Genomic DNA, 24,955 nt, shown 5'->3' on the forward strand with positions numbered 1-24,955 from the left:
TATGCTCTACATGCTCGACATACAGCACAGATGAAATTTCAGTCCTCTCTGACCCACGGTGCAAACAGGCAATGCAATAAATAAACACAGAATAACTGAAAAATCAAACAATATAAACAGTATAAACACTCTAGATAGGAACTAGACAGACTAAACACTCAAACAATAGAAACAGAATAAATAAACAGAATATATTTATAATCCATCTTTCCATCCTACTATCTATATCTTCATCCATTCATCCTGTGAACCTCATCCATCTCTCTATCCATCCATCAGTCCATGTTTTTCTCCATCTTTTAATGAATCTACCCTTAGCAAAAAGTAGTATACTTAAAGTTCATTTTGTAAAGTATTCTGAAGTGTAAGTATAAGTATATCAAGTGTACTACAGGCCATGTACTTCAAGTGTACTAGAAAGCATACTAATTTAATACTTCTTCGGACTAAATTGGAACATTTTAAGTTTATAAAAGTATACTTTCAAGTCTGTTTTAAGTTTACAAAAGTACACTTTCAAGTATACTCATTTATATACTATCAATGCACTTGGTATATCCCTATTGTGTACTTGAAGTATATCATAAGTACACTTATTTATGTACTGCCATTGTACTAGTTATATACTGTAAGTATACAAGAGGGATATACCAAGTACATTTACAGTATAGATATAGTATAGATGAGAGTACTTAAAGAGTACTTTTGCTAACTTAAAAGTAACTTTGAAGTATACTTTTATAAACTTAAAATGTTCCAATTTAGTCCGAAGAAGTATTAAATTAGTATGCTTTCTAGTACACTTGAAGTACATGGCCTGTAGTACACTTGATATACTTACACTTCAGAATACTTTACAAAATGAACTTTAAGTATACTACTTTTTGCTAAGGGAAACCAGTATAAAAATGTCATATAGGCTTGCCATTGAAAAGTTGTGTGGGAAACTAAGTAACTGCTTTTGGTCTTACAACCGTTTTTTGGTTGATGGAGTTACGTACCACAGTAAAACCTATGACAGACTAAAGAAGAGATTCAACAGTGCTGCATACTTGAAAGATGGTACATTTTGTTGTATTATAGAATTGGTTGTTTTTAAACAAATATGTTCACATGAAATCTCTGCTTTTTGTCCATGTCGCAAACTATGTTGTGTTTTAGTTGACGTACTTAGTAAATCAGGCAGGCCTGTATGTAAAGATTCGCAAATAAATATACAAAGTCATTTTGTATATGATGTTCAAAAAACTGAAACTGTTCATGCTGTCTCGCCTGACATGATCAAAACAAAATGTGTCCTTGTTGAAACAGCTGACACACTGTACATAACACCATTGCCAAACCCTTTTGAAAGGGACTAGTTAAATAAATAAAGTCAAGCCAAACTTTTTTCTGTTTTCCTGTTTTTGTGTATGATGAAGTGTAAGGTACATGAAGATAATGCAATTCAGTACACATAATGACTAAGTGTTAATCTCCAGAATTATAATAAGACATTAAACAAGACATGCATGTTGCCGGTTGGGTTGGCTGGTAATGTTCATCATGTGCTGTTGAGTAAGGCTGCTGCAGAGGGGATGAAGGACTTTTTGTTTATAGTGGTACATTGTAGCGCCAGCCTGATGGGAGCAGTTGGAAGGAGTGATGGAGGGGGTGAGAGGGGCCCTCTGATCAGGTTGGATTCCCTAATCACTTACCAGCTGTATAGCTCAGCTAATGTAATATTAATTATAAATATAATATATATAAAATATAATGTAATATAAATTATAAATATAATATATACATATAGTATAAATATATAAATTAAATGTTGAGTCAATTAATGAGTTGACCTTATTGTGCTCTTGAAGCAAGATATATGCTAAGCATTCCTATTTTGTGGCAAAAAGATTTACAAAGTATACTTAGGTCCAAGTATAAGTTTTAGTATTAATGTAATGTATAAGTGTAAATCTTAGTATTGATATAGGTCTACTTATACTTTTTTATACTTGGTTCAGTATAAACCAAGTATACTTCCCTGTACTATGTTGTAAGTGTATCAAGAATTAGTTTATAAGAAGTAACCTTCAAGTACACTTCCTCGATTTTAGTATAAAATAAGTATACTTGTAGCACACTTGATTAAACTTCTTTTTGCTAAGGGTATCCATCCAATTAACCTCACCATCTGCTCTACTGTGCACACATCCATCCTTCCATCCCTCCCTCCCTCCCTCCCTCCACCTGCCCCTCCCCTCCTCACCCTGTATGAGCCGTGTGCGGTCGTACTGATGGTGGTTCCGTCTCTGAAGAGAACCTCACTGCTTTTCTCCTCAAGCTTCATCACCACTGTCATGAATCCAATCTTCTCCACCTTCACCATGCTCACACTCCGTCCATCAATACTGCCGCCTGGAAAAGACAGCGATAAAACCTCCATGATGTGTGTCACCATGAGGAACTGCATCAGACCACACAATCAAACCGAATAATCAGATGATCGTCTCGTGTTTCCTGCACTGACACACAGCCGATCATTAAAGGTGTAATCCGTAATTTCAGCAGTGAAGTTCTCTTTAAATTGAAAATCGAAACAAATCCAGTGACCCTCAGTGTTCTTTACGAAGCCACACCCCCAAAACACATAACCCGGGCTAGAACACCTGAATGCTAATCTGGGAGGCGGAGCTTCATAAACTAACACGTACCATGATTTACAGGTAATTAGAGAATTAGAGACACCTCCTTCTTCTGATTGGTTGGCTCATTTGAATGAATGAATGATACTGATGTATAAGTTTTGACTGTATTAAATTCTGGACTCTGATTGGTCAGAAGGTTGCTGATTAATTCTCTCTAACAGCAGCTCTGACTCGAGTGCAGGTTTATATTAAAGCTCTCGTTCTAATACGTAATCATATCGACTTGTACAGCAGACACTCCACATAAACATATTAATAAACGTGTGTAATTGTTGATCTGTGAGGAGATGTGTGTGTGTGTGTGTGTGTGTGTGTGTGTGTGTGTGTGTGTGTGTGTGTGTGTGTGTGCGTGTGTGTGTGTGTGTGGTTTCTGGAAGGAGTCTCCAGTGTCAGCGCTGTGTGACAATCAGAAGTGAAGCTGGAACTGTAAGGTTTCTGAGGTCTTCAGGACAGAGGAGTTTACACTTCTCTACAGTTTGTCAGGAACACGACGGAACAAGGAGTGATTTTTAAGTGAATAAGGAGTCTGCTGAGGGAGGAGCGTTTATCTCTGCTCTAACGACATGAAAACAGGAAATAACTCATTTAATAAATATTATAATAGCTATAAACAGGTAAAAAGTACAACATGCTCTTTCATTAAAAAAATATTTTGTCACTCAAGTTACATTTCGCAGCTTTAATGATTGAAAGGTTTCCCAACTTGGACATGATTTAAAACATTTTAAAGCTTCTGTTCCTGTAAGAACTATGACTTCCTATTAAACCACTCATTCCTGTCCTTACACACCCTGACTAACATACTGGAGTGACTGAGGAACGCTGAGTGAAGGAGTGTGAGTGTGGATCGGGGAGTGAGTGTGAGTGTGTATCGGGGAGTGTGAGTGTGGATCGGGGAGGGAGTGTGTATCGGGGAGAGTGTGTGTATCGGGGAGTGAGTGTGAGTGTGTATCGGGGAGTGTGAGTGTGTATCGGAGTGTGAGTGTGTATCGGGGAGAGAGTGTGTATCGGGGAGAGAGTGTGAGTGTGTATCGGGGTGTGAGTGTGTATCGGGGAGTGTGAGTGTGTATCGGGGAGAGAGTGTGAGTGTGTATCGGAGTGTGAGTGTGTATCGGAGTGTGAGTGTGTATCGGGGAGAGAGTGTGTATCGGGGAGACAGTGTGTATCGGGGAGAGAGTGTGAGTGTGTATCGGAGTGTGAGTGTGTATCGGGGAGTGTGAGTGTGTATCGGGGAGAGAGTGTGAGTGTGTATCGGAGTGTGAGTGTGTATCGGAGTGTGAGTGTGTATCGGGGAGGGAGTGTGTGTATTGGGGAGAGAGTGTGAGCGTGTATCGGAGTGTGAGTGTGTATCGGGGAGGGAGTGTGAGTGTGTATCGGAGTGTGAGTGTGTATCGGAGTGTGAGTGTGTATCGGGGAGGGAGTGTGAGTGTGTATTGGGGAGAGAGTGTGAGTGTGTATCGGAGTGTGAGTGTGTATCGGGGAGAGAGTGTGAGTGTGTATCGGAGTGTGAGTGTGTATCGGAGTGTGAGTGTGTATCGGGGAGGGAGTGTGAGTGTGTATCGGAGTGTGAGTGTGTATCGGGGAGGGAGTGTGTATCGGAGTGTGAGTGTGTATCGGGGAGGGAGTGTGAGTGTGTATCGGGGAGAGAGTGTGAGTGTGTATCGGGGAGGGAGTGTGAGTGTGTATCGGAGTGTGAGTGTGTATCGGGGAGGGAGTGTGAGTGTGTATCAGGGAGGGAGTGTGAGTGTGTATCGGAGTGTGAGTATGTATCGGGGAGAGAGTGTGAGTGTGTATCGGAGTGTGAGTATGTATCGGGGAGAGAGTGTGAGTGTGTATCGGAGTGTGAGTGTGTATCGGGGAGGGAGTGTGAGTGTGTATCGGAGTGTGAGTGTGTATCGGGGAGGGAGTGTGAGTGTGTATTGGAGTGTGAGTGTGTATCGGGGAGAGAGTGTGAGTGTGTATCGGAGTGTGAGTGTGTATCGGGGAGGGAGTGTGAGTGTGTATCGGAGTGTGAGTGTGTATCGGGGAGGGAGTGTGAGTGTGTATCGGAGTGTGAGTGTGTATCGGAGTGTGAGTGTGTATCGGGGAGTGTGAGTCTGGATCGGGGAGGGAGTGTGAGTGTGTATCGGAGTGTGAGTGTGTATCGGGGAGGGAGTGTGAGTGTGTATCGGAGTGTGAGTGTGTATCGGGGAGAGAGTGTGAGTGTGTATCGGAGTGTGAGTGTGTATCGGGGAGAGAGTGTGAGTGTGTATCGGAGTGTGAGTGTGTATCGGGGAGGGAGTGTGAGTGTGTATCGGAGTGTGAGTGTGTATCGGGGAGGGAGTGTGAGTGTGTATCGGGGAGAGAGTGTGAGTGTGTATCGGAGTGTGAGTGTGTATCGGGGAGAGAGTGTGAGTGTGTATCGGAGTGTGAGTGTGTATCGGGGAGGGAGTGTGAGTGTGTATCGGAGTGTGAGTGTGTATCGGGGAGGGAGTGTGAGTGTGTATCGGAGTGTGAGTGTGTATCGGGGAGGGAGTGTGAGTGTGTATCGGGGAGTGTGAGTGTGTATCGGGGAGGGAGTGTGAGTGTGTATCGGGGAGTGTGAGTGTGTATCGGGGAGGGAGTGTGAGTGTGTATCGGAGTGTGAGTGTGTATCGGGGAGAGAGTGTGAGTGTGTATCGGAGTGTGAGTGTGTATCGGGGAGTGTGAGTCTGGATCGGGGAGGGAGTGTGAGTGTGTATCGGGGAGGGAGTGTGAGTGTGTATCGGAGTGTGAGTGTGTATCGGGGAGAGAGTGTGAGTGTGTATCGGAGTGTGAGTGTGTATCGGGGAGAGAGTGTGAATCGGAGTGTGAGTGTGTATCGGGGAGTGTGAGTCTGGATCGGGGAGGGAGTGTGAGTGTGTATCGGAGTGTGAGTGTGTATCGGGGAGGGAGTGTGAGTGTGTATCGGAGTGTGAGTGTGTATCGGGGAGAGAGTGTGAGTGTGTATCGGAGTGTGAGTGTGTATCGGGGAGAGAGTGTGAGTGTGTATCGGAGTGTGAGTGTGTATCGGGGAGGGAGTGTGAGTGTGTATCGGAGTGTGAGTGTGTATCGGGGAGGGAGTGTGAGTGTGTATCGGAGTGTGAGTGTGTATCGGGGAGAGAGTGTGAGTGTGTATCGGAGTGTGAGTGTGTATCGGAGTGTGATTGTGTATCGGAGTGTGAGTGTGTATCGGGGAGGGAGTGTGGATCGGGGAGGGAGTGTGAGTGTGTATCGGAGTGTGAGTGTGTATTGGGGAGAGAGTGTGAGTGTGTATCGGAGTGTGAGTGTGTATCGGGGAGAGAGTGTGAGTGTGTATCGGAGTGTGAGTGTGTATCGGGGAGGGAGTGTGAGTGTGTATCGGAGTGTGAGTGTGTATCGGGGAGTGTGAGTGTGGATCGGGGAGGGAGTGTGAGTGTGTATCGGAGTGTGAGTGTGTATTGGGGAGAGAGTGTGAGTGTGTATCGGAGTGTGAGTGTGTATCGGGGAGGGAGTGTGTGTATCGGAGTGTGAGTGTGTATCGGGGAGTGAGTGTGAGTGTGTATCGGGGACGGAGTGTGAGTGTGTATCGGAGTGTGAGTGTGTATCGGGGAGGGAGTGTGGATCGGGGAGGGAGTGTGAGTGTGTATCGGGGAGGGAGTGTGAGTGTGTATCGGGGAGTGTGAGTGTGTATCGGGGAGGGAGTGTGAGTGTGTATCGGAGTGTGAGTGTGTATCGGGGAGAGAGTGTGAGTGTGTATCGGAGTGTGAGTGTGTATCGGGGAGTGTGAGTCTGGATCGGGGAGGGAGTGTGAGTGTGTATCGGGGAGGGAGTGTGAGTGTGTATCGGAGTGTGAGTGTGTATCGGGGAGAGAGTGTGAGTGTGTATCGGAGTGTGAGTGTGTATCGGGGAGAGAGTGTGAATCGGAGTGTGAGTGTGTATCGGGGAGTGTGAGTCTGGATCGGGGAGGGAGTGTGAGTGTGTATCGGAGTGTGAGTGTGTATCGGGGAGGGAGTGTGAGTGTGTATCGGAGTGTGAGTGTGTATCGGGGAGAGAGTGTGAGTGTGTATCGGAGTGTGAGTGTGTATCGGGGAGAGAGTGTGAGTGTGTATCGGAGTGTGAGTGTGTATCGGGGAGGGAGTGTGAGTGTGTATCGGAGTGTGAGTGTGTATCGGGGAGGGAGTGTGAGTGTGTATCGGAGTGTGAGTGTGTATCGGGGAGAGAGTGTGAGTGTGTATCGGAGTGTGAGTGTGTATCGGAGTGTGATTGTGTATCGGAGTGTGAGTGTGTATCGGGGAGGGAGTGTGGATCGGGGAGGGAGTGTGAGTGTGTATCGGAGTGTGAGTGTGTATTGGGGAGAGAGTGTGAGTGTGTATCGGAGTGTGAGTGTGTATCGGGGAGAGAGTGTGAGTGTGTATCGGAGTGTGAGTGTGTATCGGGGAGGGAGTGTGAGTGTGTATCGGAGTGTGAGTGTGTATCGGGGAGTGTGAGTGTGGATCGGGGAGGGAGTGTGAGTGTGTATCGGAGTGTGAGTGTGTATTGGGGAGAGAGTGTGAGTGTGTATCGGAGTGTGAGTGTGTATCGGGGAGGGAGTGTGTGTATCGGAGTGTGAGTGTGTATCGGGGAGTGAGTGTGAGTGTGTATCGGGGACGGAGTGTGAGTGTGTATCGGAGTGTGAGTGTGTATCGGGGAGGGAGTGTGGATCGGGGAGGGAGTGTGAGTGTGTATCGGGGAGGGAGTGTGAGTGTGTATCGGGGAGTGTGAGTGTGTATCGGGGAGGGAGTGTGAGTGTGTATCGGAGTGTGAGTGTGTATCGGAGTGTGAGTGTGTATCGGAGTGTGAGTGTGGATCGGGGAGGGAGTGTGAGTGTGTATCGAGGAGGGAGTGTGAGTGTGTATCGGGGAGGGAGTGTGAGTGTGTATCGGGGAGGGAGTGTGAGTGTGTATCGGAGTGTGAGTGTGTATCGGGGAGGGAGTGTGAGTGTGTATCGGAGTGTGAGTGTGTATCGGAGTGTGAGTGTGTATCAGAGTGTGAGTGTGTATCGGAGTGTGAGTGTGTATCGGGGAGTGTGAGAGTGTATCGGGGAGGGAGTGTGAGTGTGTATCGGGGATGGAGTGTGAATGTGTATCGGAGTGTGAGTGTGTATCGGGGAGGGAGTGTGAGTGTGTATCGGAGTGTGAGTGTGTATCGGGGAGGGAGTGTGAGTGTGTATCGGAGTGTGAGTGTGTATTGGGGAGAGAGTGTGAGTGTGTATCGGAGTGTGAGTGTGTATCGGGGAGGGAGTGTGAGTGTGTATTGGAGTGTGAGTGTGTATCGGGGAGAGAGTGTGAGTGTGTATCGGAGTGTGAGTGTGTATCGGGGAGGGAGTGTGAGTGTGTATCGGAGTGTGAGTGTGTATCGGGGAGGGAGTGTGAGTGTGTATCGGAGTGTGAGTGTGTATCGGGGAGGGAGTGCGAGTGTGTATCGGGGAGGGAGTGTGAGTGTGTATCGGAGTGTGAGTGTGTATCGGGGAGGGAGTGTGTATCGGGGAGGGAGTGTGAGTGTGTATCGGGGAGGGAGTGTGAGTGTGTATCGGGGAGTGTGAGTGTGTATCGGGGAGGGAGTGTGAGTGTGTAACGGGGAGTGTGAGTGTGTATCGGGGAGGGAGTGTGAGTGTGTATCGGGGAGGGAGTGTGAGTGTGTATCGGAGTGTGAGTGTGTATCGGAGTGTGAGTGTGTATCGGGGAGGGAGTGTGAGTGTGTATCGTGGAGGGAGTGTGAGTGTGTATCGGGGAGGGAGTGTGAGTGTGTATCGGAGTGTGAGTGTGTATCGGGGAGGAAGTGTGAGTGTGTATCGGAGTGTGAGTGTGTATCGGAGTGTGAGTGTGTATCAGAGTGTGAGTGTGTAACGGGGAGTGTGAGTGTGTATCGGGGAGGGAGTGTGAGTGTGTATCGGGGAGGGAGTGTGAGTGTGTATCGGAGTGTGAGTGTGTATCGGAGTGTGAGTGTGGATCGGGGAGGGAGTGTGAGTGTGTATCGGGGATGGAGTGTGAGTGTGTATCGGAGTGTGAGTGTGTATCGGGGAGGGAGTGTGAGTGTGTATCGGAGTGTGAGTGTGTATCGGGGAGGGAGTGTGAGTGTGTATCGGGGAGTGTGAGTGTGTATCGGGGAGAGAGTGTGAGTGTGTATCGGAGTGTGAGTGTGTATCGGGGAGGGAGTGTGAGTGTGTATCGGAGTGTGAGTGTGTATCGGGGAGGGAGTGTGAGTGTGTATCGGAGTGTGAGTGTGTATCGGGGAGAGAGTGTGAGTGTGTATCGGGGAGGGAGTGTGTATCGGGGAGGGAGTGTGAGTGTGTATCGGAGTGTGAGTGTGTATCGGGGAGGGAGTGTGAGTGTGTATCGGAGTGTGAGTGTGTATCGGAGTGTGAGTGTGTATCGGGGAGTGTGAGTGTGTATCGGGGAGAGAGTGTGAGTGTGTATCGAGGAGGGAGTGTGAGTGTGTATCGGGGAGGGAGTGTGATTGTGTATCGGAGTGTGAGTGTGTATCGGGGAGACAGTGTGTATCGGGGAGTGAGTGTGAGTGTGTATCGGGGAGTGTGAGTGTGTATCGGAGTGTGAGTGTGTATCGGGGAGAGAGTGTGTATCGGGGAGAGAGTGTGAGTGTGTATCGGAGTGTGAGTGTGTATCGGGGAGTGTGAGTGTGTATCGGGGAGAGAGTGTGAGTGTGTATCGGAGTGTGAGTGTGTATCGGAGTGTTAGTGTGTATCGGGGAGAGAGTGTGAGTGTGTATCGAGGAGGGAGTGTGAGTGTGTATCGGGGAGAGAGTGTGAGTGTGTATCGAGGAGGGAGTGTGAGTGTGTATCAGGGAGGGAGTGTGAGTGTGTATCAGGGAGGGAGTGTGAGTGTGTATCGGGGAGGGAGTGTGAGTGTGTATCGGGGAGGGAGTGTGTATCGAGGAGGGAGTGTGAGTGTGTATCAGGGAGGGAGTGTGAGTGTGTATCGGGGAGGGAGTGTGAGTGTGTATCGGAGTGTGAGTGTGTATCGGAGTGTGAGTGTGTATCGGGGAGGGAGTGTGAGTGTGTATTGGAGTGTGAGTGTGTATCGGGGAGAGAGTGTGAGTGTGTATCGGAGTGTGAGTGTGTATCGGGGAGGGAGTGTGTGTGTGTATCGGAGTGTGAGTGTGTATCGGAGTGTGAGTGTGTATCGGGGAGGGAGTGTGAGTGTGTATTGGAGTGTGAGTGTGTATCGGGGAGAGAGTGTGAGTGTGTATCGGAGTGTGAGTGTGTATCGGGGAGGGAGTGTGAGTGTGTATTGGAGTGTGAGTGTGTATCGGGGAGGGAGTGTGAGTGTGTATCGGAGTGTGAGTGTGTATCGGGGAGGGAGTGTGAATGTGTATCGGAGTGTGAGTGTGTATCGGGGAGGGAGTGTGTATCGGGGAGGGAGTGTGAGTGTGTATCGGGGAGTGTGAGTGTGTATCGGGGAGGGAGTGTGAATGTGTATCGGAGTGTGAGTGTGTATCGGGGAGGGAGTGTGGATCGGGGAGGGAGTGTGAGTGTGTATCGGGGAGGGAGTGTGAGTGTGTATCGGGGAGTGTGAGTGTGTATCGGGGAGGGAGTGTGAGTGTGTATCGGGGAGGGAGTGTGAGTGTGTATCGGAGTGTGAGTGTGTATCGGAGTGTGAGTGTGGATCGGGGAGGGAGTGTGAGTGTGTATCGAGGAGGGAGTGTGAGTGTGTATCGGGGAGGGAGTGTGAGTGTGTATCGGGGAGGGAGTGTGAGTGTGTATCGGGGAGGGAGTGTGAGTGTGTATCGGAGTGTGAGTGTGTATCGGAGTGTGAGTGTGTATCAGAGTGTGAGTGTGTATCAGAGTGTGAGTGTGTATCGGGGAGTGTGAGTGTGTATCGGGGAGGGAGTGTGAGTGTGTATCGGAGTGTGAGTGTGTATCGGGGAGGGAGTGTGAGTGTGTATCGGAGTGTGAGTGTGTATCGGGGAGGGAGTGTGAGTGTGTATCGGAGTGTGAGTGTGTATCGGGGAGGGAGTGTGAGTGTGTATCGGGGAGTGTGAGTGTGTATCGGGGATGGAGTGTGAGTGTGTATCGGAGTGTGAGTGTGTATCGGGGAGTGTGAGTGTGTATCGGGGAGGGAGTGTGAGTGTGTATCGGAGTGTGAGTGTGTATCGGGGAGGGAGTGTGAGTGTGTATCGGAGTGTGAGTGTGTATCGGGGAGAGAGTGTGAGTGTGTATCGGAGTGTGAGTGTGTATCGGGGAGGGAGTGTGAGTGTGTATCGGAGTGTGAGTGTGTATCGGAGTGTGAATGTGTATCGGGGAGTGTGAGTGTGTATCGGGGAGGGAGTGTGAGTGTGTATCGGAGTGTGAGTGTGTATCGGGGAGGGAGTGTGAGTGTGTATCGGAGTGTGAGTGTGTATCGGGGAGGGAGTGTGAGTGTGTATCGGAGTGTGAGTGTGTATCGGGGATGGAGTGTGAGTGTGTATCGGAGTGTGAGTGTGTATCGGGGAGGGAGTGTGAGTGTGTATCGGAGTGTGAGTGTGTATCGGGGAGGGAGTGTGAGTGTGTATCGGAGTGTGAGTGTGTATCGGGGAGGGAGTGTGAGTGTGTATCGGGGAGTGTGAGTGTGTATCGGGGAGAGAGTGTGAGTGTGTATCGGAGTGTGAGTGTGTATCGGGGAGTGTGAGTGTGTATCGGGGAGGGAGTGTGAGTGTGTATCGGAGTGTGAGTGTGTATCGGTGAGGGAGTGTGAGTGTGTATCGGAGTGTGAGTGTGTATCGGGGAGAGAGTGTGAGTGTGTATCGGGGAGGGAGTGTGTATCGGGGAGGGAGTGTGAGTGTGTATCGGAGTGTGAGTGTGTATCGGGGAGGGAGTGTGAGTGTGTATCGGAGTGTGAGTGTGTATCGGAGTGTGAGTGTGTATCGGGGAGTGTGAGTGTGTATCGGGGAGAGAGTGTGAGTGTGTATCGAGGAGGGAGTGTGAGTGTGTATCGGGGAGGGAGTGTGAGTGTGTATCGGAGTGTGAGTGTGTATCGGGGAGGGAGTGTGTATCGGGGAGGGAGTGTAAGTGTGTATCGGGGAGGGAGTGTGAGTGTGTATCGGGGAGTGTGAGTGTGTATCGGGGAGGGAGTGTGAGTGTGTAACGGGGAGTGTGAGTGTGTATCGGGGAGGGAGTGTGAGTGTGTATCGGGGAGGGAGTGTGAGTGTGTATCGGAGTGTGAGTGTGTATCGGAGTGTGAGTGTGGATCGGGGAGGGAGTGTGAGTGTGTATCGTGTAGGGAGTGTGAGTGTGTATCGGGGAGGGAGTGTGAGTGTGTATCGGAGTGTGAGTGTGTATCGGGGAGGGAGTGTGAGTGTGTATCGGAGTGTGAGTGTGTATCGGAGTGTGAGTGTGTATCAGAGTGTGAGTGTGTAACGGGGAGTGTGAGTGTGTATCGGGGAGGGAGTGTGAGTGTGTATCGGGGAGGGAGTGTGAGTGTGTATCGGAGTGTGAGTGTGTATCGGAGTGTGAGTGTGGATCGGGGAGGGAGTGTGAGTGTGTATCGGGGATGGAGTGTGAGTGTGTATCGGAGTGTGAGTGTGTATCGGGGAGGGAGTGTGAGTGTGTATCGGAGTGTGAGTGTGTATCGGGGAGGGAGTGTGAGTGTGTATCGGGGAGAGAGTGTGAGTGTGTATCGGAGTGTGAGTGTGTATCGGGGAGGGAGTGTGAGTGTGTATCGGAGTGTGAGTGTGTATCGGGGAGGGAGTGTGAGTGTGTATCGGAGTGTGAGTGTGTATCGGGGAGAGAGTGTGAGTGTGTATCGGGGAGGGAGTGTGTATCGGGGAGGGAGTGTGAGTGTGTATCGGAGTGTGAGTGTGTATCGGGGAGGGAGTGTGAGTGTGTATCGGAGTGTGAGTGTGTATCGGAGTGTGAGTGTGTATCGGGGAGTGTGAGTGTGTATCGGGGAGAGAGTGTGAGTGTGTATCGAGGAGGGAGTGTGAGTGTGTATCGGGGAGGGAGTGTGAGTGTGTATCGGAGTGTGAGTGTGTATCGGGGAGAGAGTGTGTATCGGGGAGTGAGTGTGAGTGTGTATCGGGGAGTGTGAGTGTGTATCGGAGTGTGAGTGTGTATCGGGGAGAGAGTGTGTATCGGGGAGAGAGTGTGAGTGTGTATCGGAGTGTGAGTGTGTATCGGGGAGTGTGAGTGTGTATCGGGGAGAGAGTGTGAGTGTGTATCGGAGTGTGAGTGTGTATCGGAGTGTGAGTGTGTATCGGGGAGAGAGTGTGAGTGTGTATCGAGGAGGGAGTGTGAGTGTGTATCGGGGAGAGAGTGTGAGTGTGTATCGAGGAGGGAGTGTGAGTGTGTATCAGGGAGGGAGTGTGAGTGTGTATCAGGGAGGGAGTGTGAGTGTGTATCGGGGAGGGAGTGTGAGTGTGTATCGGGGAGGGAGTGTGTATCGAGGAGGGAGTGTGAGTGTGTATCAGGGAGGGAGTGTGAGTGTGTATCGGGGAGGGAGTGTGAGTGTGTATCGGAGTGTGAGTGTGTATCGGGGAGGGAGTGTGAGTGTGTATTGGAGTGTGAGTGTGTATCGGGGAGAGAGTGTGAGTGTGTATCGGAGTGTGAGTGTGTATCGGGGAGGGAGTGTGTGTGTGTATCGGAGTGTGAGTGTGTATCGGGGAGGGAGTGTGAGTGTGTATCGGGGAGTGTGAGTGTGTATCGGGGAGGGAGTGTGAGTGTGTAACGGGGAGGGAGTGTGAGTGTGTATCGGAGTGTGAGTGTGTATCGGGGAGAGAGTGTGAGTGTGTATCGGAGTGTGAGTGTGTATCGGGGAGGGAGTGTGAGTGTGTATTGGAGTGTGAGTGTGTATCGGGGAGGGAGTGTGAGTGTGTATCGGAGTGTGAGTGTGTATCGGGGAGGGAGTGTGAATGTGTATCGGAGTGTGAGTGTGTATCGGGGAGGGAGTGTGTATCGGGGAGGGAGTGTGAGTGTGTATCGGGGAGTGTGAGTGTGTATCGGGGAGGGAGTGTGAATGTGTATCGGAGTGTGAGTGTGTATCGGGGAGGGAGTGTGGATCGGGGAGGGAGTGTGAGTGTGTATCGGGGAGGGAGTGTGAGTGTGTATCGGGGAGTGTGAGTGTGTATCGGGGAGGGAGTGTGAGTGTGTATCGGGGAGGGAGTGTGAGTGTGTATCGGAGTGTGTGTATCGGAGTGTGAGTGTGGATCGGGGAGGGAGTGTGAGTGTGTATCGAGGAGGGAGTGTGAGTGTGTATCGGGGAGGGAGTGTGAGTGTGTATCGGGGAGGGAGTGTGAGTGTGTATCGGGGAGGGAGTGTGAGTGTGTATTGGAGTGTGAGTGTGTATCGGAGTGTGAGTGTGTATCAGAGTGTGAGTGTGTATCAGAGTGTGAGTGTGTATCGGGGAGTGTGAGTGTGTATCGGGGAGGGAGTGTGAGTGTGTATCGGGGATGGAGTGTGAGTGTGTATCGGAGTGTGAGTGTGTATCGGGGAGGGAGTGTGAGTGTGTATCGGAGTGTGAGTGTGTATCGGGGAGGGAGTGTGAGTGTGTATCGGAGTGTGAGTGTGTATCGGGGAGGGAGTGTGAGTGTGTATCGGGGAGTGTGAGTGTGTATCGGGGAGAGAGTGTGAGTGTGTATCGGAGTGTGAGTGTGTATCGGGGAGTGTGAGTGTGTATCGGGGAGGGAGTGTGAGTGTGTATCGGGGAGGGAGTGTGAGTGTGTATCGGAGTGTGAGTGTGTATCGGGGAGTGAGTGTGAGTGTGTATCGGAGTGTGAGTGTGTATCGGGGAGAGAGTGTGAGTGTGTATCGGAGTGTGAGTGTGTATCGGGGAGGGAGTGTGAGTGTGTATCGGAGTGTGAGTGTGTATCGGGGAGGGAGTGTGAGTGTGTATCGGAGTGTGAGTGTGTATCGGGGAGAGAGTGTGAGTGTGTATCGGAGTGTGAGTGTGTATCGGGGAGTGTGAGTCTGGATCGGGGAGGGAGTGTGAGTATGTATCGGAGTGAGAGTGTGTATCGGGGAGGGAGTGTGAGTGTGTATCGGAGTGTGAGTGTGTATCGGGGAGGGAGTGTGAGTGTGTATCGGAGTGTGAGTGTGTATCGGAGTGTGAGTGTGTATCAGAGTGTGAGTGTGTATCGGAGTGTGAGTGTGTATCGGGGAGTGTGAGTGTGTATCGGGGAGGGAGTGTGAGTGTGTATCGGGGATGGAGTGTGAGTGTGTATCGGAGTGTGAGTGTGTATCGGGGAGGGAGTGTGAGTGTGTATCGGAGTGTGAGTGTGTATCGGGGAGGGAGTGTGAGTGTGTATCGGGGAGTGTGAGTGTGTATCGGGGAGAGAGTGTGAGTGTGTATCGGAGTGTGAGTGTGTATCGGGGAGGGAGTGTGAGTGTGTATCGGAGTGTGAGTGTGTATCGGGGAGGGAGTGTGAGTGTGTATCGGAGTGTGAGTGTGTATCGGGGAGAGAGTGTGAGTGTGTATCGGGGAGGGAGTGTGTATCGGGGAGGGAGTGTGAGTGTGTATCGGAGTGTGAGTGTGTATCGGGGAGGGAGTGTGAGTGTGTATCGGAGTGTGAGTGTGTATCGGAGTGTGAGTGTGTATCGGGGAGTGTGAGTGTGTATCGGGGAGAGAGTGTGTGTATCGAGGAGGGAGTGTGAGTGTGTATCGGGGAGGGAGTGTGAGTGTGTATCGGAGTGTGAGTGTGTATCGGGGAGAGAGTGTGTATCGGGGAGTGAGTGTGAGTGTGTATCGGGGAGTGTGAGTGTGTATCGGAGTGTGAGTGTGTATCGGGGAGAGAGTGTGTATCGGGGAGAGAGTGTGAGTGTGTATCGGAGTGTGAGTGTGTATCGGGGAGTGTGAGTGTGTATCGGGGAGAGAGTGTGAGTGTGTATCGGAGTGTGAGTGTGTATCGGAGTGTGAGTGTGTATCGGGGAGAGAGTGTGAGTGTGTATCGAGGAGGGAGTGTGAGTGTGTATCGGGGAGAGAGTGTGAGTGTGTATCGAGGTGGGAGTGTGAGTGTGTATCAGGGAGGGAGTGTGAGTGTGTATCAGGGAGGGAGTGTGAGTGTGTATCGGGGAGGGAGTGTGAGTGTGTATCGGGGAGGGAGTGTGTATCGAGGAGGGAGTGTGAGTGTGTATCAGGGAGGGAGTGTGAGTGTGTATCGGGGAGGGAGTGTGAGTGTGTATCGGAGTGTGAGTGTGTATCGGAGTGTGAGTGTGTATCGGGGAGGGAGTGTGAGTGTGTATCGGGGAGTGTGAGTGTGTATCGGGGAGTGTGAGTGTGTATTGGGGAGGGAGTGTGAGTGTGTATCGGAGTGTGAGTGTGTATCAGGGAGGGAGTGTGAGTCTGTATCGGAGTGTGAGTGTGTATCGGGGAGAGAGTGTGTATCGGAGTGTGAGTGTGTATTGGAGTGTGAGTGTGTATCGGGGAGGGAGTGTGAGTGTGAATCGGAGTGTGACTGTGTATGGGGGAGTGTGAGTGTGTATCGGGGAGTGTGAGTGTGTATTGGGGAAGGAGTGTGAGTGTGTATCGGAGTGTGAGTGTGTATCGGAGTGTGAGTGTGTATCGAGGAGGGAGTGTGAGTGTGTATCGGAGTGTGAGTGTGTATCGAGGAGGGAGTGTGAGTGTGTATCGGGGAGGGAGTGTGAGTGTGTATCGGAGTGTGAGTGTGTATCAAGGAGGGAGTGTGAGTGTGTATCGGAGTGTGAGTGTGTATCGGGGAGGGAGTGTGAGTGTGTATCGGAGTGTGAGTGTGTATCGGGGAGGGAGTGTGAGTGTGTATTGGAGTGTGAGTGTGTATCGGGGAGAGAGTGTGAGTGTGTATCGAGGAGGGAGTGTGAGTGTGTATCGGGGAGAGAGTGTGAGTGTGTATCGAGGAGGGAGTGTGAGTGTGTATCAGGGAGGGAGTGTGAGTGTGTATCGGAGTGTGAGTGTGTATCAAGGAGGGAGTGTGAGTGTGTATCGGAGTGTGAGTGTGTATCGGGGAGGGAGTGTGAGTGTGTATCGGAGTGTGAGTGTGTATCGGAGTGTGAGTGTGTATCGAGGAGGGAGTGTGAGTGTGTATCGGGGAGGGAGTGTGAGTGTGTATCGGAGTGTGAGTGTGTATCGGGGAGGGAGTGTGAGTGTGTATCGGAGTGTGAGTGTGTATCAAGGAGGGAGTGTGAGTGTGTATCGGAGTGTGAGTGTGTATCGGAGTGTGAGTGTGTATCGGAGTGTGAGTGTGGATCGAGGAGGGAGTGTGCGTGTGTATCGGGGAGGGAGTGTGAGTGTGTATCGGTGAGGGAGTGTGAGTGTGTATCGGGGAGGTAGTGTGAGTGTGTATCAGGGAGGGAGTGTGAGTGTGTATCGGAGTGTGAGTGTGTATCGGGGAGAGAGTGTGTATCGGAGTGTGAGTGTGTATTGGAGTGTGAGTGTGTATCGGGGAGGGAGTGTGAGTGTGTATCGGAGTGTGAGTGTGTATGGGGGAGTGTGAGTGTGTATCGGGGAGTGTGAGTGTGTATTGGGAAAGGAGTGTGAGTGTGTATCGGAGTGTGAGTGTGTATCGGAGTGTGAGTGTGTATCGAGGAGGGAGTGTGAGTGTGTATCGGAGTGTGAGTGTGTATCGGAGTGTGAGTGTGTATCGGGGAGGGAGTGTGAGTGTGTATCGGAGTGTGAGTGTGTATCAAGGAGGGAGTGTGAGTGTGTATCGGAGTGTGAGTGTGTATCGGGGAGGGAGTGTGAGTGTGTATCGGAGTGTGAGTGTGTATCGGGGAGGGAGTGTGAGTGTGTATTGGAGTGTGAGTGTGTATCGGGGAGAGAGAGTGTGAGTGTGTATCAGGGAGGGAGTGTGAGTGTGTATCGGAGTGTGAGTGTGTATCAAGGAGGGAGTGTGAGTGTGTATCGGAGTGTGAGTGTGTATCGGAGTGTGAGTGTGTATCGAGGAGGGAGTGTGAGTGTGTATCGGGGAGGGAGTGTGAGTGTGTATCGGAGTGTGAGTGTGTATCGGGGAGGGAGTGTGAGTGTGTATCGGAGTGTGAGTGTGTATCAAGGAGGGAGTGTGAGTGTGTATCGGAGTGTGAGTGTGTATCGGAGTGTGAGTGTGTATCGGGGAGGGAGTGTGAGTGTGTATTGGAGTGTGAGTGTGTATCGGGGAGAGAGTGTGAGTGTGTATCGGAGTGTGAGTGTGTATCGGGGAGTGTGAGTCTGGATCGGGGAGGGAGTGTGAGTATGTATCGGAATGAGAGTGTGTATCGGGGAGGGAGTGTGAGTGTGTATCGGAGTGTGAGTGTGTATCGGGGAGGGAGTGTGAGTGTGTATCGGAGTGTGAGTGTGTATCGGAGTGTGAGTGTGTATCGGGGAGTGTGAGTGTGTATCGGAGTGTGAGTGTCTATCGAGGAGGGAGTGTGAGTGTGTATCGGGGAGGGAGTGTGAGTGTGTATCGGAGTGTGAGTGTGTATCGGGGAGAGAGTGTGTATCGGGGAGTGAGTGTGAGTGTGTATCGGGGAGTGTGAGTGTGTATCGGAGTGTGAGTGTGTATCGGGGAGAGAGTGTGTATCGGGGAGAGAGTGTGAGTGTGTATCGGAGTGTGAGTGTGTATCGGGGAGTGTGAGTGTGTATCGGGGAGAGAGTGTGAGTGTGTATCGGAGTGTGAGTGTGTATCGGAGTGTGAGTGTGTATCGGGGAGAGAGTGTGAGTGTGTATCGAGGAGGGAGTGTGAGTGTGTATCGGGGAGAGAGTGTGAGTGTGTATCGAGGAGGGAGTGTGAGTGTGTATCAGGGAGGGAGTGTGAGTGTGTATCAGGGAGGGAGTGTGAGTGTGTATCGGGGAGGGAGTGTGAGTGTGTATCGGGGAGGGAGTGTGTATCGAGGAGGGAGTGTGAGTGTGTATCAGGGAGGGAGTGTGAGTGTGTATCGGGGAGGGAGTGTGAGTGTGTATCGGAGTGTGAGTGTGTATCGGAGTGTGAGTGTGTATCGGGGAGGGAGTGTGAGTGTGTATCGGGGAGTGTGAGTGTGTATCGGGGAGTGTGAGTGTGTATTGGGGAGGGAGTGTGAGTGTGTATCGGGGAGGGAGTGTGAGTGTGTATCGGAGTGTGAGTGTGTATCGGGGAGGGAGTGTGAGTGTGTATCGGGGAGGGAGTGTGAGTGTGTATCGGGGAGGGAGTGTGAGTGTGTATCGGAGTGTGAGTGTGTATCGGGGAGGGAGTGTGAGTGTGTATCGGAGTGTGAGTGTGTATCGGGGAGGGAGTGTGAGTGTGTATCGGAGTGTGAGTGTGTATCGGGGAGAGAGTGTGAGTGTGTATCGGAGTGTGAGTGTGTATCGGGGAGTGTGATTCTGGATCGGGGAGGGAGTGTGAGTGTGTATCGGGGAGGGAGTGTGAGTGTGTATAGGAGAGTGAGTGTGTATCGGGGAGGGAGTGTGAGTGTGTATCGGAGTGTGAGTGTGTATCGGGGAGAGAGTGTGAGTGTGTATCGGAGTGTGAGTGTGTATCGGGGAGTGTGAGTCTGGATCGGGGAGGGAGTGTGAGTGTGTATCGGAGTGTGAGTGTGTATCGGGGAGGGAGTGTGAGTGTGTATCGGAGTGTGAGTGTGTATCGGGGAGAGAGTGTGAGTGTGTATCGGAGTGTGAGTGTGTATCGGGGAGAGAGTGTGAGTGTGTATCAGAGTGTGAGTGTGTATCGGGGAGGGAGTGTGAGTGTGTATCGGAGTGTGAGTGTGTATCGGGGAGGGAGTGTGAGTGTGTATCGGAGTGTGAGTGTGTATCGGGGAGAGAGTGTGAGTGTGTATCGGAGTGTGAGTGTGTATCGGGGAGTGTGAGTCTGGATCGGGGAGGGAGTGTGAGTGTGTATCGGGGAGGGAGTGTGAGTGTGTATCGGGGAGGGAGTGTGAGTGTGTATAGGAGAGTGAGTGTGTATCGGGGAGGGAGTGTGAGTGTGTATCGGAGTGTGAGTGTGTATCGGGGAGAGAGTGTGAGTGTGTATCGGAGTGTGAGTGTGTATCGGGGAGTGTGAGTCTGGATCGGGGAGGGAGTGTGAGTGTGTATCGGAGTGTGAGTGTGTATCGGGGAGGGAGTGTGAGTGTGTATCGGAGTGTGAGTGTGTATCGGGGAGAGAGTGTGAGTGTGTATCGGAGTGTGAGTGTGTATCGGGGAGAGAGTGTGAGTGTGTATCAGAGTGTGAGTGTGTATCGGGGAGGGAGTGTGAGTGTGTATCGGAGTGTGAGTGTGTATCGGGGAGGGAGTGTGAGTGTGTATCAGAGTGTGAGTGTGTATTGGGGAGAGAGTGTGAGTGTGTATCGAAGTGTGAGTGTGTATCGGGGAGGGAGTGTGAGTGTGTATCGGAGTGTGAGTGTGTATCGGGGAGGGAGTGTGAGTGTGTATCGGAGTGTGAGTGTGTATCGGAGTGTGAGTGTGTATCGGGGAGAGAGTGTGTATCGGAGTGTGAGTGTGTATCGGAGTGTGAGTGTGTATCGGAGTGTGAGTGTGTATCGGAGTGTGAGTGTGTATGGGAGTGTGAGTGTGTATCGAGGAGGGAGTGTGAGTGTGTATCGGGGAGGGAGTGTGAGTGTGTATCGGAGTGTGAGTGTGTATCGGGGAGGGAGTGTGAGTGTGTATCGGAGTGTGAGTGTGTATCGGAGTGTGAGTGTGTATCGGAGTGTGAGTGTGTATCGGGGAAAGAGTGTGAGTGTGTATCGGGGAGGGAGTGTGTATCGGGGAGGGAGTGTGAGTGTGTATCGGAGTGTGAGTGTGTATCGGAGTGTGAGTGTGTATCGGGGAGAGAGTGTGAGTGTGTATCGAGGAGGGAGTGTGAGTGTGTATCAGGGAGGGAGTGTGAGTGTGTATCGGAGTGTGAGTGTGTATCGGAGTGTGAGTGTGTATCGGAGTGTGAGTGTGTATCGGGGAGGGAGTGTGAGTGTGTATCGGAGTGTGAGTGTGTATCGGGGAGGGAGTGTGAGTGTGTATCGGAGTGTGAGTGTGTATCGGGGAGAGAGTGTGAGTGTGTATCGAGGAGGGAGTGTGAGTGTGTATCGGGGAGAGAGTGTGAGTGTGTATCGAGGAGGGAGTGTGAGTGTGTATCAGGGAGGGAGTGTGAGTGTGTATCGGAGTGTGAGTGTGTATCAAGGAGGGAGTGTGTGTGTGTATCGGAGTGTGAGTGTGTATCGGAGTGTGAGTGTGTATCGGGGAGGGAGTGTGAGTGTGTATTGGAGTGTGAGTGTGTATCGGGGAGAGAGTGTGAGTGTGTATCGGAGTGTGAGTGTGTATCGGGGAGGGAGTGTGAGTGTGTATTGGAGTGTGAGTGTGTATCGGGGAGGGAGTGTGAGTGTGTATCGGAGTGTGAGTGTGTATCGGGGAGGGAGTGTGAATGTGTATCGGAGTGTGAGTGTGTATCGGGGAGGGAGTGTGTATCGGGGAGGGAGTGTGAGTGTGTATCGGGGAGTGTGAGTGTGTATCGGGGAGGGAGTGTGAATGTGTATCGGAGTGTGAGTGTGTATCGGGGAGGGAGTGTGGATCGGGGAGGGAGTGTGAGTGTGTATCGGGGAGGGAGTGTGAGTGTGTATCGGGGAGTGTGAGTGTGTATCGGGGAGGGAGTGTGAGTGTGTATCGGGGAGGGAGTGTGAGTGTGTATCGGAGTGTGAGTGTGTATCGGAGTGTGAGTGTGGATCGGGGAGGGAGTGTGAGTGTGTATCGAGGAGGGAGTGTGAGTGTGTATCGGGGAGGGAGTGTGAGTGTGTATCGGGGAGGGAGTGTGAGTGTGTATCGGGGAGGGAGTGTGAGTGTGTATCGGAGTGTGAGTGTGTATCGGAGTGTGAGTGTGTATCAGAGTGTGAGTGTGTATCAGAGTGTGAGTGTGTATCGGGGAGTGTGAGTGTGTATCGGGGAGGGAGTGTGAGTGTGTATCGGAGTGTGAGTGTGTATCGGGGAGGGAGTGTGAGTGTGTATCGGAGTGTGAGTGTGTATCGGGGAGGGAGTGTGAGTGTGTATCGGAGTGTGAGTGTGTATCGGGGAGGGAGTGTGAGTGTGTATCGGGGAGTGTGAGTGTGTATCGGGGATGGAGTGTGAGTGTGTATCGGAGTGTGAGTGTGTATCGGGGAGTGTGAGTGTGTATCGGGGAGGGAGTGTGAGTGTGTATCGGAGTGTGAGTGTGTATCGGGGAGGGAGTGTGAGTGTGTATCGGAGTGTGAGTGTGTATCGGGGAGAGAGTGTGAGTGTGTATCGGAGTGTGAGTGTGTATCGGGGAGGGAGTGTGAGTGTGTATCGGAGTGTGAGTGTGTATCGGAGTGTGAATGTGTATCGGGGAGTGTGAGTGTGTATCGGGGAGGGAGTGTGAGTGTGTATCGGAGTGTGAGTGTGTATCGGGGAGGGAGTGTGAGTGTGTATCGGAGTGTGAGTGTGTATCGGGGAGGGAGTGTGAGTGTGTATCGGAGTGTGAGTGTGTATCGGGGATGGAGTGTGAGTGTGTATCGGAGTGTGAGTGTGTATCGGGGAGGGAGTGTGAGTGTGTATCGGAGTGTGAGTGTGTATCGGGGAGGGAGTGTGAGTGTGTATCGGAGTGTGAGTGTGTATCGGGGAGGGAGTGTGAGTGTGTATCGGGGAGTGTGAGTGTGTATCGGGGAGAGAGTGTGAGTGTGTATCGGAGTGTGAGTGTGTATCGGGGAGTGTGAGTGTGTATCGGGGAGGGAGTGTGAGTGTGTATCGGAGTGTGAGTGTGTATCGGGGAGGGAGTGTGAGTGTGTATCGGAGTGTGAGTGTGTATCGGGGAGAGAGTGTGAGTGTGTATCGGGGAGGGAGTGTGTATCGGGGAGGGAGTGTGAGTGTGTATCGGAGTGTGAGTGTGTATCGGGGAGGGAGTGTGAGTGTGTATCGGAGTGTGAGTGTGTATCGGAGTGTGAGTGTGTATCGGGGAGTGTGAGTGTGTATCGGGGAGAGAGTGTGAGTGTGTATCGAGGAGGGAGTGTGAGTGTGTATCGGGGAGGGAGTGTGAGTGTGTATCGGAGTGTGAGTGTGTATCGGGGAGGGAGTGTGTATCGGGGAGGGAGTGTAAGTGTGTATCGGGGAGGGAGTGTGAGTGTGTATCGGGGAGTGTGAGTGTGTATCGGGGAGGGAGTGTGAGTGTGTAACGGGGAGTGTGAGTGTGTATCGGGGAGGGAGTGTGAGTGTGTATCGGGGAGGGAGTGTGAGTGTGTATCGGAGTGTGAGTGTGTATCGGAGTGTGAGTGTGGATCGGGGAGGGAGTGTGAGTGTGTATCGTGTAGGGAGTGTGAGTGTGTATCGGGGAGGGAGTGTGAGTGTGTATCGGAGTGTGAGTGTGTATCGGGGAGGGAGTGTGAGTGTGTATCGGAGTGTGAGTGTGTATCGGAGTGTGAGTGTGTATCAGAGTGTGAGTGTGTAACGGGGAGTGTGAGTGTGTATCGGGGAGGGAGTGTGAGTGTGTATCGGGGAGGGAGTGTGAGTGTGTATCGGAGTGTGAGTGTGTATCGGAGTGTGAGTGTGGATCGGGGAGGGAGTGTGAGTGTGTATCGGGGATGGAGTGTGAGTGTGTATCGGAGTGTGAGTGTGTATCGGGGAGGGAGTGTGAGTGTGTATCGGAGTGTGAGTGTGTATCGGGGAGGGAGTGTGAGTGTGTATCGGGGAGAGAGTGTGAGTGTGTATCGGAGTGTGAGTGTGTATCGGGGAGGGAGTGTGAGTGTGTATCGGAGTGTGAGTGTGTATCGGGGAGGGAGTGTGAGTGTGTATCGGAGTGTGAGTGTGTATCGGGGAGAGAGTGTGAGTGTGTATCGGGGAGGGAGTGTGTATCGGGGAGGGAGTGTGAGTGTGTATCGGAGTGTGAGTGTGTATCGGGGAGGGAGTGTGAGTGTGTATCGGAGTGTGAGTGTGTATCGGAGTGTGAGTGTGTATCGGGGAGTGTGAGTGTGTATCGGGGAGAGAGTGTGAGTGTGTATCGAGGAGGGAGTGTGAGTGTGTATCGGGGAGGGAGTGTGAGTGTGTATCGGAGTGTGAGTGTGTATCGGGGAGAGAGTGTGTATCGGGGAGTGAGTGTGAGTGTGTATCGGGGAGTGTGAGTGTGTATCGGAGTGTGAGTGTGTATCGGGGAGAGAGTGTGTATCGGGGAGAGAGTGTGAGTGTGTATCGGAGTGTGAGTGTGTATCGGGGAGTGTGAGTGTGTATCGGGGAGAGAGTGTGAGTGTGTATCGGAGTGTGAGTGTGTATCGGAGTGTGAGTGTGTATCGGGGAGAGAGTGTGAGTGTGTATCGAGGAGGGAGTGTGAGTGTGTATCGGGGAGAGAGTGTGAGTGTGTATCGAGGAGGGAGTGTGAGTGTGTATCAGGGAGGGAGTGTGAGTGTGTATCAGGGAGGGAGTGTGAGTGTGTATCGGGGAGGGAGTGTGAGTGTGTATCGGGGAGGGAGTGTGTATCGAGGAGGGAGTGTGAGTGTGTATCAGGGAGGGAGTGTGAGTGTGTATCGGGGAGGGAGTGTGAGTGTGTATCGGAGTGTGAGTGTGTATCGGGGAGGGAGTGTGAGTGTGTATTGGAGTGTGAGTGTGTATCGGGGAGAGAGTGTGAGTGTGTATCGGAGTGTGAGTGTGTATCGGGGAGGGAGTGTGTGTGTGTATCGGAGTGTGAGTGTGTATCGGGGAGGGAGTGTGAGTGTGTATCGGGGAGTGTGAGTGTGTATCGGGGAGGGAGTGTGAGTGTGTAACGGGGAGGGAGTGTGAGTGTGTATCGGAGTGTGAGTGTGTATCGGGGAGAGAGTGTGAGTGTGTATCGGAGTGTGAGTGTGTATCGGGGAGGGAGTGTGAGTGTGTATTGGAGTGTGAGTGTGTATCGGGGAGGGAGTGTGAGTGTGTATCGGAGTGTGAGTGTGTATCGGGGAGGGAGTGTGAATGTGTATCGGAGTGTGAGTGTGTATCGGGGAGGGAGTGTGTATCGGGGAGGGAGTGTGAGTGTGTATCGGGGAGTGTGAGTGTGTATCGGGGAGGGAGTGTGAATGTGTATCGGAGTGTGAGTGTGTATCGGGGAGGGAGTGTGGATCGGGGAGGGAGTGTGAGTGTGTATCGGGGAGGGAGTGTGAGTGTGTATCGGGGAGTGTGAGTGTGTATCGGGGAGGGAGTGTGAGTGTGTATCGGGGAGGGAGTGTGAGTGTGTATCGGAGTGTGTGTATCGGAGTGTGAGTGTGGATCGGGGAGGGAGTGTGAGTGTGTATCGAGGAGGGAGTGTGAGTGTGTATCGGGGAGGGAGTGTGAGTGTGTATCGGGGAGGGAGTGTGAGTGTGTATCGGGGAGGGAGTGTGAGTGTGTATTGGAGTGTGAGTGTGTATCGGAGTGTGAGTGTGTATCAGAGTGTGAGTGTGTATCAGA

General features: G+C 51.7%; 1 protein-coding gene across 1 annotated transcript in view; it reads right to left on the reverse strand.

Moving 5' to 3' along the window:
* The window catches only part of spag17 (sperm associated antigen 17), a 151,713-nt gene that overhangs the window by 15,322 nt on the left and 111,436 nt on the right, over positions 1-24,955 (reverse strand). The window contains exon 29 of the mRNA XM_060932660.1: positions 2,249-2,397. Within this exon, the coding sequence (XP_060788643.1) occupies positions 2,249-2,397 (149 nt within the window). The remainder of the gene's footprint in view (positions 1-2,248; positions 2,398-24,955) is intronic.

The sequence above is a fragment of the Neoarius graeffei genome, chromosome 10, assembly GCF_027579695.1.
Source record: "Neoarius graeffei isolate fNeoGra1 chromosome 10, fNeoGra1.pri, whole genome shotgun sequence".
Classification (NCBI taxonomy): Eukaryota; Metazoa; Chordata; class Actinopteri; order Siluriformes; family Ariidae; genus Neoarius; species Neoarius graeffei.